Source organism: Molossus molossus, unplaced genomic scaffold, assembly GCF_014108415.1.
Source record: "Molossus molossus isolate mMolMol1 unplaced genomic scaffold, mMolMol1.p scaffold_m16_p_13, whole genome shotgun sequence".
In the NCBI taxonomy this organism is placed as follows: domain Eukaryota; kingdom Metazoa; phylum Chordata; class Mammalia; order Chiroptera; family Molossidae; genus Molossus; species Molossus molossus.
The window spans coordinates 5062607-5081477 of NW_023425348.1; the positions used below are offsets into that span (position 1 = coordinate 5062607).

Consider the following 18871-nt stretch of genomic DNA (forward strand, 5'->3'; position numbering starts at 1 on the left):
AAGATTGCGGGTTCTACCCCAGTCAAGGCACATGTAAGAGTCAACCAGTGAATGCACAGATATGTGGAGCAGCAAATTGATCTATCTCTCTCTCTCTCTCTCTCTCTCTCCCACCCATCCCTTTCTCTCAAATCAGTAAAAAAAAAAATTTTTTTTAAAGAAAAATGCATAACCTGAAATGAAAAAGAAATATTTGAGAGCTGACATGATGATATAAGTGCATACTAAAACCTGTTCATGATTTATTATTATAGTCATTTCATGTTTTTGAACCACTATTGTCAGAATACTGAAACTTTATAATACATCTCTTTATTTAAAATACATAATCACTGTTCAGGAACTTCTTGGATCCAAAAAAACATGTAGATCCCAAAAGGAAGGCATTAGGAAAGCATATATGAAAGCCTTCTCTCTCATGGTACAGAATTCCCACCCACAGTGACAGATCTGTGTAAATCCGCTCCAGGAGCTTGTCCCCACCCTGTGCTGGAGTGGCCACCTGTTGACAGGAAGAGCAAAAGTGGGAGAGCTAGGATGCTGGGCCACATCACCTGTAATGTTAGGCCTGCTTAATTCTACCTCTGCTTCCTCTCATCATCTTAGAAATACTCGATTTATTTGGGAATATCTCTGTTTCTTCATATCAATTTCTTCATCCTTAATGATTTATTATGATCTTAATAAAAAATGGAAAGAATTTGAGAATATTGAGAAATACAGATTGATAGTTACAAAATAGTCACGGGGCCCTGTCCAGTTTGGCTTAGTGGTTGGAGGGAGCATTGGCCTTTGGACCAAAGAGTCACGGGTTTGATTCTGGTCAAGGGCTCATACCTTGATTGCGGTTTGGTCCCCGGCTCTGGTTGGGGTCATGCGAAAGGCCACTAATCGATGTGTCTCTCTCCCTCTCTCCCACCTACCTATCTAAAGAGAAATGGGAAAATATCCTCTGGTGAGGATTTTAAAAAAACAAAATAGTCATGGGGATATAAAGTATAGCAAAGGGAATGTAGTCAATAATATTGTTGCCCTGGCCAGTTTGGCTCAGTGGTTAGAGTGTCGGCCTGCGGTCCAGAGAGACCCAGGTTCGGTTTCTGCTAAGGGCATGTACCTCGGTTGCAGTTTGTCCCCGGCCCTGGTTGGTTGTGCAGGTGGCAGCCACTCGATGTGTCCCTTTCACGTCAATGTTTCTCTCTCTCTCTCTCTTCCCCTCTCAACTCCCACTGTATCTGAACAAAAGGTGGAAAAATGTCCTCAGGTGAGGATAAAAAATAATAATAATAATAATAATATTGTATAACTGTGGATAGTGCCAGGTGGGTACTGGAAATCACCAGGGAGATCACTTTGTAAAATGTATGATTATCTAACCACTGCGCTGTACACCTGAAACTAATATAAAATAATATTGAATGTAAAGTGTGGTTGAAGACAATTTTAATAAATATATTATTGACAGGTATTTTCGTGGGTAATTTAGTTTTACAAATAATCTAGGTTTTGCTTGGCAGACCGTCCATGCTGCATTCTTTCTACTCATTTGCAGTATTGTATCTGGCTCCTAGCCACCTGATTCTCTCCCACTTAGCAGGGCCTGGGCCATCTTTTTTTTTATTTATCCTTACCCCAGGACATTTTTCCATTTCTTGTTCAGATAGAGTAAGAGGGAGAGAGAGGAAGAGAGAGAAAGAGAAACATCGATGTGAAAGGGACACATCGAGTGGCTGCCACCTGCACGACCCAACCAGGGCCGGGGACAAATAGCAACTGAGGTATGTGCCCTTAGCGGGAACCGAACCTAGGTCTCTCTGGACCGCAGGCCGACGCTCCAACTGCTGAGCCAATCCGGCCAGGGCTGGGCCACCTTACTTATGCTTTCTTTATGATTTCTGTCCAATGAAATAGATTTTCAGTTTGTAAATAGAATCCCATGGTATTCTTTTTCTGGCTGGTTCATGAACTCAGCTTATTAGGAAACAAGTGTTTTTTAGCTTTTAGGTCACTTTTGTGTAATGTGAACTTTGGAGATATATATTAATGGAATCTTCTGTATCCATAGGGTATGGAATTCTTTGATGAAAAGCTGAATTCTTTATGTATGGCCTGGCTTGTGGACCATGGTAAGTAAATAAGTTAAAATCAGGTTGTTACAGCCCTGGCTGGTTTGGCTCAGCGGTTAGAATGTTGCCCCGCAGACCAGAGAGTCCTGGGTTTGTTTCCTGTTAAGGGCACGTGCCTCGGTTGTGGTTTTTCCCTGGCCCCGGTTGGAGTCATGTGGGTGGTGGCGACCTGTTCATGTGTCTCTCTCACGTCGATGCTTCCCTCTCTCTCTTCCACTCTATCTGAAGATAAATGCACGAAATGTCCTCGGGTGAGGATTAAAAAAAAGAAAAAATCAGGTTATTATGGGGTGCTTATGTTTTTGCATATATCCCATTTTGTTTATATATTTCTTTTTTAGAAAGGAATTCTAATCTGACCAGATATTTTGCCTTCCTGGTATTGGGATGAAGAAAGACTGATTAAAGTCTTGTTAGTTTCCTCTGAAACACAAGTTTGATATTTCTATTTGCTACCAATTTTTTTGTCTTAAACTTTATACTCATTCTATTACATTATTTTCAGACTGTTTTATGCATATACTCCTTTCTTATGGTCTTCTGCTTGATCACGCTGTCTGGGTTGGACAGGGATTGGAATCAGATGAAAGGCCTACGGGGAAGAAATGGCCGCTTGGCTTCTTTGAGTGACACAGAAAAGGAGAAAAACAGTGGCACAGAAAGGAGTCCAGGAGTGGGAGATGTCAGCTGTGACCCAAGACAGGGCTCAGATTTCGGTTTTGGTGAAGTGCAAGCTTATTGCCTGTACCCTTGGCTACTGCTGCCACAATGCTAAGACAGAGTGAGCTGTGAGCTCAGGGCAGGGTCAGATGGGACAGCATTTAGAAAATAGGTTTTTCAATACTTTAACTTCTCTTTGCATTTATAACATAATTTGCAGAATCCTTTTCTTTAGTGCCATAAACTTAAATACGAAAACTGGTACTGCTGCTTATCAAAATATACAAGACTTTTTATGTTATATATAAAACCATTTTATATGTTAATTTGTTAGCAGTTGACTTTTGACAAGGTCTCAGGTCCATATGTCTACTCTTTTCTGCCAGGAAGTGGTGCGTAGGAAGGATGCCCTCTGTACTAGTAAGGTCCAGTGTCAGGCTCCAGGTGCAGACATGGCATCTTCAATATGGACTGAGACCTGTTCAGACGAGAGCTGTGGAGGCTCATAACATAAAGTTCTATGAGCTTCATATTCTGGTGGATATGGTAGGCATTCTGTTTCTGTTCCACTGCATCCTATGCATACTTTATGTACTGAGTGTATCTCTATTTTTCTGTGGCTGCTTGTGCCTGGATATTTAGGAAGAGTGGAGATACTCATGTCTGCTTGGACATGTAGGTGGTTGACATGTAGGGGGTTTTGTTAAGGGCGTGTTTGGATCATATAAGACGTCATATGGTTAAGAGTGTGAAGAGGAGGGGTATAAAAATGCAAATCTCTTAAAGGCATATATATATATGTAGATAATTTCAGTGTTTTCAAACTAGATTTTGAGGACTATTTTTTCTTATCCTTTAAATTTACCTTTTCATGGCCAATTTTTTTTCTTTTTAAATGAAACTTAAATATGGTGAATCAGGAAAAAAATATCTCTCTTTTTAGAAAGAGTTTATGTTATTTCTGATACATATTTAACATTAGTGAGAATGACATGTCCCAGAAGATTCAGTACTTTCTTTGAAAGCTGGCATTCTAGATTTATTCTGAGGAACTTTCAAAGTCTTAATGGTCCACAAAGAAGTACATTCCTGACACTCTTTCTATGTAGGATTGTTCTATATAAGTTAATTATTCCTTTTTTTTTTTTTTTTTTGGTAACACATCATCTGTACACTGTATTGTGTGTTCATTACCCCAGTCAAGTCTCCGCCCATCACCATTTATGCCCCCTATATCCTCCTCCACATCCCCTCACTACCCCTTGCCCTGGCAATCACCACACTGTTTGTGTCTGTGAGTTTTTTCTGTTATTTGCTCAATCCCTCCACTCCCAGCAACTCCTCTTTCCCAATAGCTATCTGCCTGCCCACCACTATCTATGAGTCTGTCTCTCTATTTTGCTTGTTAGTTCATTTTGTTCATTAGATTCCCACATATGAGTGAAATTATACAGTACTTGTCTTTCTCTGACTGGCTTACTTCATTTAGTGTAATGCTCTAGATCCATCTATGCTGTTGGAAAGGGTAAGATTTCTTTCTTTTTTCAGCCAAGTAGTATTCCATTGTGTAAAATCCAACCATCTACTGATGGACACTTGGGCTGCTTCCAGATCTTGGCTATTTTAAATAATGCTGCAGTGAACATAGCGGTGCATATATAATTTCTAATTAGTGTTTCGGGTTTCTTCAGATAAGTTTCCAGAAGTGGAATTGCTGGGTCATAAGGTGGTTCCATTTTTAATTTTTTGAGATACTGCTTTCCACAGTGACTGCACCAGTCTGCATTTCCTCAGGAAATGTACAGGAGTGTTCCCTTTTCTCCACATCCTCACCAACACTTATTGTTGATTTATTGATGATAGCCATTCTGACTATCAGAATGTGGTGTGAGTTGTGATTTTAATTTGCATTTCTCTGATGATTAGTGATGGTGGAGCATCTTTTCACATGCCTAGTGCCCACCTATATGTCCTCTTTGGAGAACTGTCTGTTCAGGTCCTTGACCCTTTTATTTTAATTCTCACCCAAGGATATGTGTTTTGTTTTGTATTTTAATCCTTAACCAAGGATATTTTTCCTTTGATTTTCAGATAGAGTGGGAAGAAGGGAAGAAGGGAGGTAGAGAGAGAGAAACATCAATGTGAGAGAGATACATTGATTGGTTGCCTCTTGCACAACCTGGACCAGCCCCAGGGACAGAACCACAACCAAGGCATGTGCCCTTGACTGGAATCAAATCCGCGACTCCTTGGTCCAAGGACTTATGCTCTATAACTGCTGAGCCAAACTGGCCAGGGTGTTTTTTTACTGATTTTAGAGAGGAAGGGAGAGAGAGAGAAACATCAATCGGTTGTCTCCTATACTTGCTCCAGGGATCAAACCCAAAACCTAGGTATGTGCCCTGATCAGGAATTGAACCTGCAACCTTTTGGTGTACAGAATTACGCTCCAACCAGCCGAGCCACCTGACCAGGGTCCTTTTGCCCATTTTTAATTGTGTGTGTGTGTGTGTGTGTGTGTGTGTGTTGAGTTTTATAAGTTCTTTATAAATTTTGGATAATAACCTCTCATCAGATGTATCACCATATATGTTCTCCCATTCATATGTTTTCCCATTCAGTGGGTTGTCTTTTCATTTTGTTGATGGTTTCCTTTGCTGTGCAAAAACTTTTTGGTTTGATGAAATGTCATTTATTTATCTTTTGTTTTCCTTGCCTGAGGAGATATATCAGAAAAAATATTGCTGTGCTTATGTTTTTTTCTAGGATTTTTATGGTTTCGAGTCTAACATTTAAGTCTTTAATCCATTTTGAGTTTATCTTGTTTATGGTAAAAAAATGGTCTAGTTTCACTTTTTTGCACGTATCTGTCCAATATTTTCCACATCATTTATTGAATAAACTATCTTTATCTCATTGTATGTTTTTGCCTTTGTCAAATATTGACTAGAAAAGCCTGCATTTATTTCTAGGCTCTCTATTCTGTTCTTTTGATCTATATGTCTGTTTTATGTCAGTATCATGCTGCTTTGATTATTATGGCTTTGTAACGTAGCTTGTATCAGGTACTGTGATTCTTCCAATTTTGTTGTTCTTTCTCAAGATCACTGTTGCTATACTTTTTCATTAAAAAAAATGTTTTATTGTTTTTTGGGTTTTTTTTTAGAGAGAGGAAAGTATAAGGAGAGAGAGATAAAAACATTGATGAGAGAAGCATTAACATTGATTGGCTGCCTCCTGTACACCTTCTACTGAGGATTGAACCTGCAACCCAGGCATGTGCCTTGACCAGGAATCAAACCAGTGACCTCCTGGTGCATAGGTTGATGCTCAAACGCTGAGCCACACCAGCCGGGCTATACTCCTTCCTTATTTATTATTATTTTTTTAGTTAAATTTTTTTTGTTGTTTATTGATTTTAAAGTGAGAGGAAGGGAGAGGGAGAGAGATAGAAACATCAATGAAAGAGAACATTGATTGACCACCTCCTGCATGCCCCTACTAAGGATTTGGCCCACAACCTGGGCATGTGCTCTAACCAGGGATCGAACCGGCGACCTCTTGGTACATGGGTCGCTGCTCGAACACTGAGCCACATGGGCTGGGCTGCTTATACTCCTTCCTTTTAAAAAAATTTATATTGACTGATTTTAGAGAGAGGAAGGGGAGAGAGAGATTGATTTGTTGTTTACTTATTTATGCATTCATTCATGGTTGCCTTTTATATGTACCCTAACAACAAATTGAAACTGAAATCTTGGTGTATTGGGACGACGCTCTAACCAACTGAGCTACCCAACCAGGGCCTCCTTCCTTTTTCTTTCTGACTTTTTTCTTCCAGTTTGGTAGCAGGAGAGACCCTTGTTTTGTTGTTGTTGTTGTTGTTTTGAGAGAGTGGGAGGGAGAGAGAGGAAGAGAGAGAGAAACATTGATGCGAAAGGGACACATCGAGTGGTTGCCACCCACATGACCCAGCCAGGGCCGGGGGAAAAACCTCAACCAAGGTACATGCCCTTAGCGGGAACCGAACCCGGGTCTCTCCAGACCGCAGGCCAACGCTCCAACCGCTGAGCCAAACCGGCCAGGGCTGTTTTTGTTTGTTTTTTAATAGCAATATACTAAAGTGGGCATTACAGGCATTCTTTGAACCAATGAGTGTCAGGTCTGAAATTCTTCTGTACTTAGTCACATGGGATTTTTGTTATTTTGTGTTTACATGTTATTTTATTCATTTATTTTGTTAAACAACATTTATTTTTCATTTTTTTCTTTATTGATTTTAAAGAGAAAGGAAGGAAGAGGGAGAGAGAGATAGAAACATTCATGAGAGAGAACATCAATTGGCCGCCTTCTGCATACCCCCCACTGGGGATATGGCCCACAACTGGGGCATGGGCCCCGGCCGGGAATTGAACCAGCTACCTCTTGGTGCATGAGTTGATGCTCAACCACTGAACCACACTGGCCGGGCTGTGTTTACATTTTAGATAACTGCTATATAATAATTGATCAATGAATTTTTTGGAATTTTTTTTTGATTTATTAAACTACTAAAAGAATATTGTGAAAAATCCAGAGAAGTATAAGGAAGAAAGTATCACTCACCTTTATTCTTGTGGTTAAGTGGACAGTATTGATGGGGGAATTTTGAAGAATTTATTTTTAAATAAATTATAAATGTAATAATTTTATTTTTAATAAATTATATGGGGAGGAATTTAGGAGAATTTATCTTTTATAGAAGAAAGGAAAAAATATCAAAGTTAGCATATAGAGTGTGCCAGATATTTAGAGGAACCTTACAAGTCAGGCAGACCTTGAAGGATAGAGAGAGAGAGAGAAAGACAAAACAAGGAGAGAAGACAGAACTGTGGAATGGTTTTCATTTTGGCAACAAGTTTGAGAGGAGCTAAGAACATTGTAAGCATCTGGCCAAGTAGAGTTGATTGCAGCTACTATATGGGTCAAGGCCAATCATGTGTGCACTCTGTCTGTTTTCTCTGCTGGTGAGATCCCTTCCTGTGGTGATGGTAGGATGGGAAAAATCTCTAGCCAGTCGAACACAAGAATTGAAGGAGACGCCTCTGCAGTAGTCAGCACCACCTCGGGAGGCAGTGCGTGGGGGTGTATCAAAGACAGATTCGAAGGGAGAGAATCTGTAGATAAAACGCTTGACTGGAGCTTACCTGAGAGTCCTTCTAAGTATTACTGATAGGTTGATTGTCCTACAGACTTTGGTCAGATTGCGTGTTGGTGATAGTTTCTTGACTATGCTGTCTTGCCTGTTTTCAGAGTTGGATATTTCCTGTCCAGAAGCTTTATATAAATTGTCCAGGATTGGGGTGGTGGCTTAGATAGCTATCCTTGCCCATCCTATCACTTTAGGAGGGTTGGGCCCACCTGGAGAGAAAAGAAGGAATCAGTACACACCACCCTAGATTTGTTATCCAGGCCCCGATTTTTAGTTGTACTGGACCTGTGAAATGAAGTAGCACCAAGCGGGCCTGTGTTCAGTGCTGTATGCAGCAACCGGTTGTTGAGAAGATAGTAGTTTGGGCCTTTCTTATCTAAATTTATGATGCCTTTGATAAATGATCTTGTAGGGAATTATGATTATTTTTTTTAATTAATTAATTTTTTTTATCCTCACTCGAGGACATTTTTCCATTTTTTTGTTCAGATAGAGTAGGAGGGAGAGAGAGGAAGAGAGAGAGAGAGAAACATCGACGTGAAAGGGTCACATAGAGTGGCTACCACCTGCATGACCCAACCAGGGCTGGGGACAAACTGCAACCAAGGTACATGCCCTTAGTGGGAACCGAACCTGGGTCTCTGAACCGCAGGCCAACGCTCTAACTGCTGAGCCAAACTGGGCAGGGCAGGGAATTATTATTTTTTAATTAATTGATTTTTATTGACTTTTATAGATAGGAAGGGGGTAAGGGGGAGAGAGAGAGAAACATCGATTGGTTGCCTCCTGCACGTGCTCTGACCGAGAATTAAACCTGCCACCTTTGGTGCACAGGACAACACTCCTTCCAACTGAGTGACACCAGCCAGGGCTTATAGGGAATAACTAAATGTTAGAGCAGGTACATTTATTCACAAAAGACATTTAACATGTCTCAACATAGACATTTTTAAGGGAAAACAGGCAAGATGGTCTAAAGTTTGTATTTGCTGTTGTGTAAATGACCACAGTGACCTCTAAACTACCTCCGAACTGTCTTTCTCCCCTCAGCTGCTCTTGCCACTGCTGGAATAATGTTCCTAAATACCCCCTGGTCAGCAGCTGACAGCTTTGCTTTAAAAACCCATCTTTTTTATTTTTATTTTTTTAACATCTAAATGTAGCTTTCAAGTTTTTCTGTGTTTTGGGTCTATCATAACTGTCCAACTTCACATTTTCCCAGATTCCAGTTCTTTCCTTTGTGCCCAGGGTAAATTTTTTTACCCTTTCCAGGAATTACCACCCTCTTCTCTCTACTTACATAAATCCTCTCTAATCTTTGAGGCCAAGACCTCTCTTTCCCAAAGCGTTTTTAGACCTGCCTGTTCTCTTTTCTCCACTCCTATAGCCCTCACGATCTTCACTGCACAATTTCACACTTTAGTATTGTCAGTCTTATACCGTGTGACTGCTTAGCTTTCATTTCTCTGAGGGTATGATCTTGAAGGGAGGCTCTCATGTTTTTTTCCTGTAACACGTAGCACATAGTAAGTACTCATTTGTTAATTAATTAGTGATGCCCATAATGAGCTCCTCGTCTCCTTTTTTCTTGGGCACATTACCCATTTTGAAACTGTAATAAGACCAAATCATTGTATTATGAGTTGTAGCTGAGCACATTTGCCATTGCAGTATGGCTAACTTTGGAGTGTGTCTGAGAATTTGTGTTTTGGTCCACCTTTGATGATGGTGTATGTAAACTACGTTATGCTTACAATGTGAGCAGCATGACGGTATGTTCTTCCCTCCTCTGCAGTGTATGCCATTCGTGAAGCTGCCACTAACAATCTCATGAAACTAGTTCAGAAGTTTGGTACAGAGTGGGCCCAAAATACCATCGTTCCCAAAGTGTTAGTCATGGCAAATGATCCTAATTATTTACATAGAATGACCACTTTATTCTGCATTAATGTAAGTATTACACAGCTGTTATTGCTGAGCTCAGGCATTAAAGTAGTTGTTTAAGACTGTTTCTGCGTTCTGAATATATCTTCTATTTAGAATATATTTCTTTTATTTATTTATTTATTCATTTTTTATTTAATTTTATTTTTGTTACAGATGTTTCTCCTTTTTTACCCCATTGACACCCTCCTCCCCATCCCCCTCCCCGCCCCTTCCCCGGCTTTGTTGTCCACGTTCATTGGTTATGCGTACATGCATATAAGTTCTGTGGTTTATCTCTTCCCAACCCCCCCCCCACCCCCTCTTCTGAGGGATGTCAGTCTGTGCCCTACTTCCATACTAGAATATATTTCTTACACTTATTTATTTGGGTAGTTAAGAGATGAGAGAAAATGTCAGTTTGTTAAAATCTACAGTAGTGAAGTCAGTTTTGAATTTTGGTTTTAATTCTGGGTTTTTTGTGGATGCTACTTTGTATCCCTCATTTAGTGCTCAAACCGGAAACATTTTCCTATAGGTCAGGTACTTTCTTATTAAGTATTAATTTGTCTCTTTAGAATTGGAGCTACTTTAAAAGTAAAAGTGTCTTCAATGTGCCATGTTCTTTCTTTTTCTAGGTATTGTCTGAAGCCTGTGGTCAGGAAATAACCACTAAGCAGATGCTGCCCATTGTATTGAAAATGGCAGGAGACCAAGTGGCCAACGTCCGTTTCAACGTGGCCAAATCTCTACAGAAAATTGGACCAATTCTAGATACTGAGTAAGATTTTAATAGTATTCTTATTTTAAAAGGAGATTTAAATTTTTACCTTCTAGTAAGGAGTAATAGCTAAAAGTAAATACAGTGATTTTCACTTAACCTAAGGTGTGGGTTTGTTTAAAGAAAATAATAAAGTAACTTAACCATTTTTGCAGGTGTCCACTCACTTTTATATTTAAACTTGTATATGTGTAGATCATTGTCTGAAATTTTCTCTGCTGAGAACTTTAGATATCATTTAGTACATGTCAAACTTATACGTGTTTTAAAATTTTTTTTTTAAACTTTAAAAATTACCTTAGAGCATATATACTGTAGGGCATTTTTCTCACCCAGTAGACTGCCTTTCACAGATAATGCTGTTGGATTTTAGTGCTTTGCAGGAGGAAGTGAAGCCGGTACTGCAGAAGTTAGGCCAGGATGAAGACATAGATGTCAAATACTTCGCACAGGAAGCTATAAGTGGTATGTCCTTCTGTTGTCTGCCTTGCAGATTTTGCTTTGGTTGACAGGGTGTAAGTGACGTTAAGTGGGCAAGGCTTTAAGCATATGGGAGACAGGGAGGCTGCTGAGCGCCTGGAGTGCTTGTGCCCCTCTTTTTGGCCCGCCGCTGAGCAGGCGGTCTTTCAGTTCCGTGCCTGGGGCTGGGTAGGAATGTGGTTCTTAACTGGTAAGAATAGTTTTTCCTTTGGATTTTAATCAGTTTCTAAAGTTTAACTTGATTAGCCTGACAGAATAGAGAAACTAACCACAATGCAAAGTTCATAGTCTCTGCTTTCCAATCACTGTTGTCATGCTCAGTAGTCACAGAGACAGTCGTGAACGCTCTGTTCCACTAACCTGATTCTGTTTGGATTTTCCAGTGCTTGCGTTGGCATGATGAGGAGCAGGAGGGAAAAGACTTTACTAGATTCTTACAGCAGATCTCTAGTCACTGTGTTCTTAAACTGGGTGGAGAAATAAATGGAAAACCTTCAAGACTTCATCCAAGGAAATGGCAACAACTTACAAGAAATCAAATTTCAGTGACTTGATTCTTTCTAAAGATGAAATGGGATTGTTTTTACTTGTCTTCCTTGTTGGGATAATTATAAACCATTCTTTTTGTTTGTGACCAGTTCCTGACACTTGGTACAGTTGTTTCTCGATTGTCTCCAGAGATTTATTCGGCATCATCTGCGCTCCTGCACCCTCGCTGCTCTATCAGGCCCTGGCCACTTACTATCCTGACCAAGCCCGAGTGTTTGGGATCCAGACATGCAGTGGAGTGATTCTATTGGTGTCTACTTATATCTGTGTGTCTCTCCATCATTTCAAAGTTACATGTACATGGTTTAGAATAACTTATTTTATAAACCCTCTATTTGGGAGACACATCGAGATTTAACTGTAGTGAAAGCCACATTTTCCTAGATAATGATGGTCTGCACCAGCATCTTACATGAAGGGAATACGGAAGCTCAGAGTTCATGTGTTGTTTGTTCTGGTTCTTATTTGCTTGATTTTTTACTGTAATCATGTCACTCAGAAACCTGATGTGCAGATGTGTTGCTGCTGTGTGATGTTAAAACCTAACAATTTCTACAGCTTATACCACTGTGACTGCATTAAAAAATATTTCTCTCTCTCCTCGCTGGAATCTGAAATAGTGCCTCCTGATAAGCAGTAGTTCCGTGTCATTGTAAGACTGCTCTTTTGTAATTCTGATGAGAAAAGGAACCACTGGTATAACACTCAGGGTTTCCTGCTCTTAACCTCATTCTGCATCCAGCTGTGTTACTGTCTGGTCCTTGCTACCTTGTGCACTGTGGCTTCCAGCCTGAAGCTTTACTACTACTATTCTGGACTCTTATAATTTGAAACTTTGTTTTTCTGCTTTTATAGTAAAACCTCATTAATTTCTCCTAGAACTTAAGATAATGAGTTAAGCTGATGGAAGGGTTTCCTGGAGCATATTAATAGTTTGTAAGGAAACCTGTTGGATCTGAACTACTTAAACAATTTTAAAGCTTTATTTCATTTTACTTTTTCTTCCAAACCTTTTTTTTAAAACTTTATTGTTGAATGTATTACAGATGTCTCTCTTTTTTTCCCATTGACCCCCTCCTCCACAATCCCATCCCCTTCCTGCCTTCCCCCACACTACTGTCTGTAAAGCACCCTTTTACCAATTGATAGGCCAATTACTAATCACTCTTCTCAATTATATTAAAATACCTTACATGAGGGTTTTTATGAGGCCACACTGTTTTGTTTTGTTTTTTTGGATGTATTCAATTTATCTTTTTTTGGATGTAGTCTTTATCTTTAATCTAATACATTTGTATTTCATGGAGTTTGAATATTTTTCCATTTAAATTCATTTACATTGTCACCTACTCAAGCTTGCCTTGTCCCTAATGAATTTTAATTAATGAGGTTTTATTGTAGCTTATTTTTCTCGGTGCACCGTGCTTGTTTCCATTTTGGTTTGGGAATTATTTCTTTTATTCACAACCGCTTAAACCCTACGAGCCCTGTTCCTTTGTTTTGAAAACCAAGTTTGAGCAAATTTCTTTCAAGTTTGTCTTATCGTAGAAAAACAGAACATTTTAAGTCAGAAATTGCCTGCATTTAAAATTGTCAAATTTATAGTAACTTTCTATTTTATTATTTTTTGGGCTAATAATTATTTTCCTAAGCAAAAATCTTTTATACACTCATTTTATATCTTAAACTATTCTGTAAACATTTTTATTTTAGTTTAATAGTTCTTTTATTTTTTATTACTTGTAGGTTATATTCCTCTTCACTGAATTTCATATTTCAAGAGGCTGTTGTCTTGATTCTTGAAACGAATGTGTACAACCATTGCTTTACTCTTTGGTTGGAAATGCCCTTAGTTTTGGGATAGACTTTTAAATGCTCTTGTGCGCCCCCCTGGGAGCCCTGTGCATTGACCTTCTGCCCTAGACAGTGGCAAAGGGGTGCCCTTTGCTTTTTCAGGCGTGGGTCAGGGAGCTCAGCAGGGCCCTGCCTTTTCACATGACTTCTTAGGGACTTCATCACTCCTTTCTGACTCAAACAGCAGGGAATCCCTTTTGCTACAGCTCAGAGGAGTTGTTCTTTGGCTAATAGCTTGGTCATTTTCTCCACGGGTTTTCATGATCGACCTGACTGTAAGCTCCGGGAGCTCTGTGAGGGCAGGATTCTTGTCTGTTTTGTGTTCTGCTCTATCATCAGCGCCTAGAGCAGTGTCTAGTGTACATTGTAGGTGCTCAATAAAAATGTGTTCAATGAATTTCTAAAATCTGTCCTCTGATATGTTGCGTTCGTGGAACAAATCATCAAAAGTACCAGACTACATCTCATTCTCCCATTGACAAAATGAAAGGATTTTACTGCTCTTAATATATAAGCTTTATGTGACCCTTCTCCAGGCCTGTCTTAGGCAACAGTTCCATTTGGATTGGGCAATGGCCTCCGACATAGATTGCTGTCGTTTTCATCCCAGGCAGTTCATATCAGTTGTTTGCTCAGCTAGGAAAGGGAAGCAGAGACAAACACGCAAACCTGTGTCAACAAAAATGCTCAACAGTGGAATTCACCTCTGTGTTTCTTTACAATTTATGTGAGGTTTATTCCTCACAGATTTGAGAAATCAGATCTTATTTCTCCATGCTGCCAGGAGGGTATGAACCTGAAGATACATCCTGTTTCACAGGAATAAACAGGTTAATGTGTGGTGTGTTTGAGGCCTTGTTGAAATAAATGGCTCTCAGCTCAGAAATACCATAGCTTGACCGCTGTAATGCATGGCCTGGGGGGTCTTTGCCAGACAATGTGTTCTAACTCAGAATAGACAGCAGTCTAACCTTTGAGCTGTCATAAGCACTCAAGATAATGCACAGATCTCCAGAGGAAAGAAAAATGTCATCTTTCACCCGACAACATTTTTTCCATTGATTTCTTAGAGTCGGGGGAGGAAGCGGGATAGAGAGAGAAACATGGATGTGAGAGAGACACATCGATTGGTTGCCTCCTGCACGACCCTGACCGGGGCTAGGGATCGAACCTACAATCCAGGTATGTGTCCTTGACCAGGAATTGAACCCGTATGGGCCAATGCTCAAACCACTGAGCCATACCAGTCAGGGCAGAAAAGTATCATTCTTGACCCAGTGGTTAGCTGTGGCAGTTCTCTCCTGTTGCCACTAGTAACCACGGTGTCGGTGCTGTCCTGTACAGTCCCCTGGTGCAGTCCCCACAGAGGGCAGGGCAGGGCAGCCAAAGCAAGTCAGGTGTTTGTCCTGTCCTTTTGCCTTTTACTTCAATTCTTCTAATACTTTTTTTTTTTTCTTCATTTTGACACTTACCTTCAAGTCTTCTGTTTGCCTGCTGCTTGGATGTGGCACTGGAGGGGGAGGAGCTACCTTGTCTCCTTGGTTAACGGATGAAGCGACTGGTCTGATGTTATGTAATTGTTTCCCTCTGCTTCTCCTGTTCCTGTTTCCATCCAGTTCCTTGCTTCTCTCTTCTGTCACTCACGTGTCTCCAATCCTTTTTTTGTACCTAGAATAGTCCCTCTATCCTCCCCTTGAGCTTGCTGTGCCCAGGAAATTGCCTAATGTTGAGCTGAGGTGGAAATCTGGAGGATGGAGAGAGTTCATCCTCACTGGGTAGGACAGCCAATCCCTTCTTCCTCCAGAGCTGTTCTTTTAGCAGCCCTTGTGTCCGGTTGGGGCCCTGTAGCCATCAGTGACCAAGACTTGGGGAGGTTCCCGCTGCTACCATGAGGCTGATGGTGGCATTTTCTGTGGCTCTGGAGGAAAAGCACCTTCGGTAAGATGATGGGGTCGACGCACTTCCCCGGCCGGCCTGTGCCTCCCACTGCAGTGCTGGGACGACTGGGCGTCTGTTTCGGAAGCGCAGGTGTGCGTGAGGGACGTGCCGCGCGGGAGCGTTACAGTGCTGCTGTCTGTCTCCAGTGGTGGCCCACAGGCTGAGGAAGCTAGACGTTCCCGTGAAGGACAGGGAAAAGCCCAGCACCCCTGGGGCTGACAAGGACCGCATCCCGAGACCCAGAGGGCCTGGCGAGGACCCCAGGAAGGTAAGTGCCATGCACAGCCCGGCCCTGAGCCCTCCCCTCTCGGGGCCTCGGTGTGAGAGCGCACCAGCAGGGCCTGTGCACAGCAGGCAGGGTGGAGCAGCAGTGCCTTTCACTCTGTCTGGAGAGGACAGTCACGTTGCAGGGCCGAGCGTATACAGGGTGGCCCCAAGTAGGGTTACAGTTGTTTGTATGGGCAGTCATGTGATAATGAATACATAACAGTACAAGAATAAACTGTGTCTCACATACTCATGACTAAATTTTCTTTTGCCCACCCTGTACTTTTGGAGCCTGCTGCCCTGTTTCTTGTCCTTTGTCCTGGGAATGCTTTTGAGGGATGGAGTGGATGCCAGAGCCCTGTCACTTCTGTGGCGTGAAATCTCCCCTAACCCGGTCAGAGCCAGCGAGGCTCATGCCGAGGCCGGAGGGGTGGCCTGGTCCAGCTGCTTATGGAGAGGGGTTGTACCCTCTTACCTCACAGAACTGAGACAGTTCTTATTTGCTGTAGTTCCCCTCAGGTAGTCATTTTGTTCAAGGAAAACACCGTTCCTGTGCTTTTCACTGTAACAGCCAGTGCTGTACAAGCCCGTCTGATACCACCCTGGAGAAGGCGTGCGGATGATCGGCCGGCAGAGCAGGTGTGGCCTCGCCCTGGGGCTGTTCGTCAGGGGAGCGGCTTAAGGCTTAAAATACATTCCGAAAACCAGGGCTCTGTTCTGAAGTCAGGTTGCATTTCGTTGACCTGGAAGATAAAATGGGCATCTCACATCCACTCCAGTGGGTTTGCTTGGTGATGGTTTTAACATAAACACGTTTGCCTTCCAAATCTCCGTGGCTTTTCCTTCATTGTATGTGAACCAAGGCCATGAGAACTTTCTTCTGTTGTCCAGCCTGCGCCGTCCGTGCAGGGTGCGCTGTCCTGTGGTTGTCCCGGGCCAGGGTGCCAGGCGTGTCCGAGCCGGGCAGCTCTGGGCTGTCCCTGCCCCGGAAGAAGTGCTGGGCCGACAGGTGTGAGGTGGTCAGCCCTCGTCCATCTCCCAGACCTTGCGAAAGGGGCAGGAAGCGTAGTTGTATGTTTTTAGGTCTAAACCACAGGCTTCCTTGGGAGGAAAAGGACAAATTCAGGGTCACTGGCCATGCCATGAATTGTGGCATGCCCCTGATCTGGCACGGACCGCTTGAGGCGACCCCCACGGCAGACTTGCTCAGTCTGTAGGTGGCCCTGTGGTGGCCACAGTGGTGGGAAGTGAGCTGCCGCTCCTCAAGCCTGGAGCTGCAGTCTCCATGCAGTCACTGTCACCCAATTCTCCCAGCTTCGGGGGGTGTCCTCCAGCTCGCAGCATTTGTGAGCATCTGCGGACCCTCCGCAGCCTGCCTGCCCACGCAGGGTCTCCTGCCGCCGAGGCCGCCGTGCCCACCAGTGACCCGCAGTTCATTCACCCAGGGCACCCTGCTCCGCACGCGGGAGCCTTCCCTGCTTGGGGTTCACTTAAGGGAAATGCCCTGGGGCAAGATGGGCCGGGTATGGGCTGTTGGGTATTGGCTGTTGTGGGGCAGAGCCCTGCATGTCAGGGGACAGCGGCCAAGTGAGTGATCCAGGAAGTCATCCGATCGCAAACCAGAAGTTGTTCTTAACCCCTCACTCACTGGTGCACAGCAAGCTTGCCCAGCTGCCCAGATGGGGTCCGAGTGGGCCCTGGGAGCTCTCCTCAGCGCCTGGCCGGCTCCAGGCCCCTGTGGGAGCCAGTCATCCTCCCAAGGGCTTAGGGCTGCCTGGTCCAAGAATGAAGGGCCCCAATGGGGGGTGGGGGGGCAGGTCCTTTTGGTCCCCGGAGACTGGCCCTCGGCGTCTGCAGAGCTGTCTGCTCTGGACCTTGCATGTGTCTCCAAGGCAGGACCTGCCAGGGACACTGGGCCACCTTGCATCCCTGTCAGCACGGTCCTGGCAGTGGACAGGTGGTCTGTCCCAGCCGGGTGGGACTGCCCTCCTGGACAGTATGCAGGTTGCTCTCTGACGACAGAGCTGCTGGTGGGCCTCCGTCAGGCGAGGGTTAATAGACAATTTGTTTATTGAATCACCAAGTAGCTGTCACATGATTTTAATCAAAACACCATTTCCCTGACAACAGTGATGTCAGTCTTGTTATTGCGGGAAGGAGCAGCTGTGAGGGACACTCAGACTCCATGCCGAGCCCAGGTCTGCAGGCAGAGCTCACAGGAGGGGAAGCACCCGTAAATAATAGTCGCAGGCTCGGACATCCGAGTCCACCCTCCTGTTCCTCTTCTCTATCCTGCAGGGACATGGCCGGAGCCCGGCTTTGCACCCCGAGTCTCCACTGACATCTCCCCTTCTGCACACCTTGCTCCTACTTCTGATTTTCCAGTCTAATTTTCTCCAAACTCCAAGAGTCTTTGGGGCCCCAGGATCTCTGGCTGCCGCCTCCGGGCACCTGTCTCTCCCTGCTCTCCACTAGCACCTGCCGGTGAAGCGGGCGGTTCCAGCCTGAGGTGGGCCATTCCGGAACCAGCCTCGCGGGGGAGGAGCGGCTGCTTGTCCTCTCCTGTCCCTCCTGAGACAGCAGGTTGGGGGCCAGGTGCTGCCCCAGGGTCTCCGGGGCAATTCTAAGGAGCTTGGCTGTGGCAGGGCCAGAGGATTAATTCTCTCGAGCCCAAAGGCTACAGGAGGCCTGAGTCCAAGCAAGCTGAGGCCTGACGACAGGCTGCTGCCCAGGGAGGTCAGCAGTGAGCCGGTCCTGGGCGGCGGGAGCAGTGCCCACAAAGTCCACTGTGAGGCAGAGAAAGACCCCTCTCCAGGCCCTCTAACCCTTCTCCACTCGGGAGCTTGACCTGAAGGTTGGAGACTCATGAAAAAGGCCTCTTTCTAGGGGAGCATGGATTCTCATGGTACCGTGGCTGTTCTGCCCAGGACTCAGCACTGAAAATGAAATCTTGGGCAAAGTTCTTGGTTCTTAACCTGGAGCTGGGACTCCGAGTAGGACAGCCATTCTTCAACGAGTGAGAGGTTCCCTAGGCACCAAGCGGCTGTTCTCTCTGTCCATTGTTGGGACAATTAAGAGTTGAATGGAAGCAAGACAGGTAGGAGC

General features: G+C 43.6%; 1 protein-coding gene across 4 annotated transcripts in view; it reads left to right on the forward strand.

The window, feature by feature from the left end:
• PPP2R1B (protein phosphatase 2 scaffold subunit Abeta) overlaps positions 1–12723 on the forward strand; it is a 28790-nt gene extending 16067 nt beyond the window's left edge. For all 4 annotated transcript variants that reach the window (XM_036257616.1, XM_036257618.1, XM_036257617.1 and 1 more), the window contains 5 exons: positions 2063–2123; positions 9770–9924; positions 10536–10678; positions 11052–11143; positions 11542–12723. In XM_036257616.1, the coding sequence (XP_036113509.1) occupies positions 2063–2123; positions 9770–9924; positions 10536–10678; positions 11052–11143; positions 11542–11558 (468 nt within the window). In that variant the 3' untranslated portion in view covers positions 11559–12723. The remainder of the gene's footprint in view (positions 1–2062; positions 2124–9769; positions 9925–10535; positions 10679–11051; positions 11144–11541) is intronic.
• The last annotated feature ends 6148 nt before the right edge of the window (positions 12724–18871 follow it).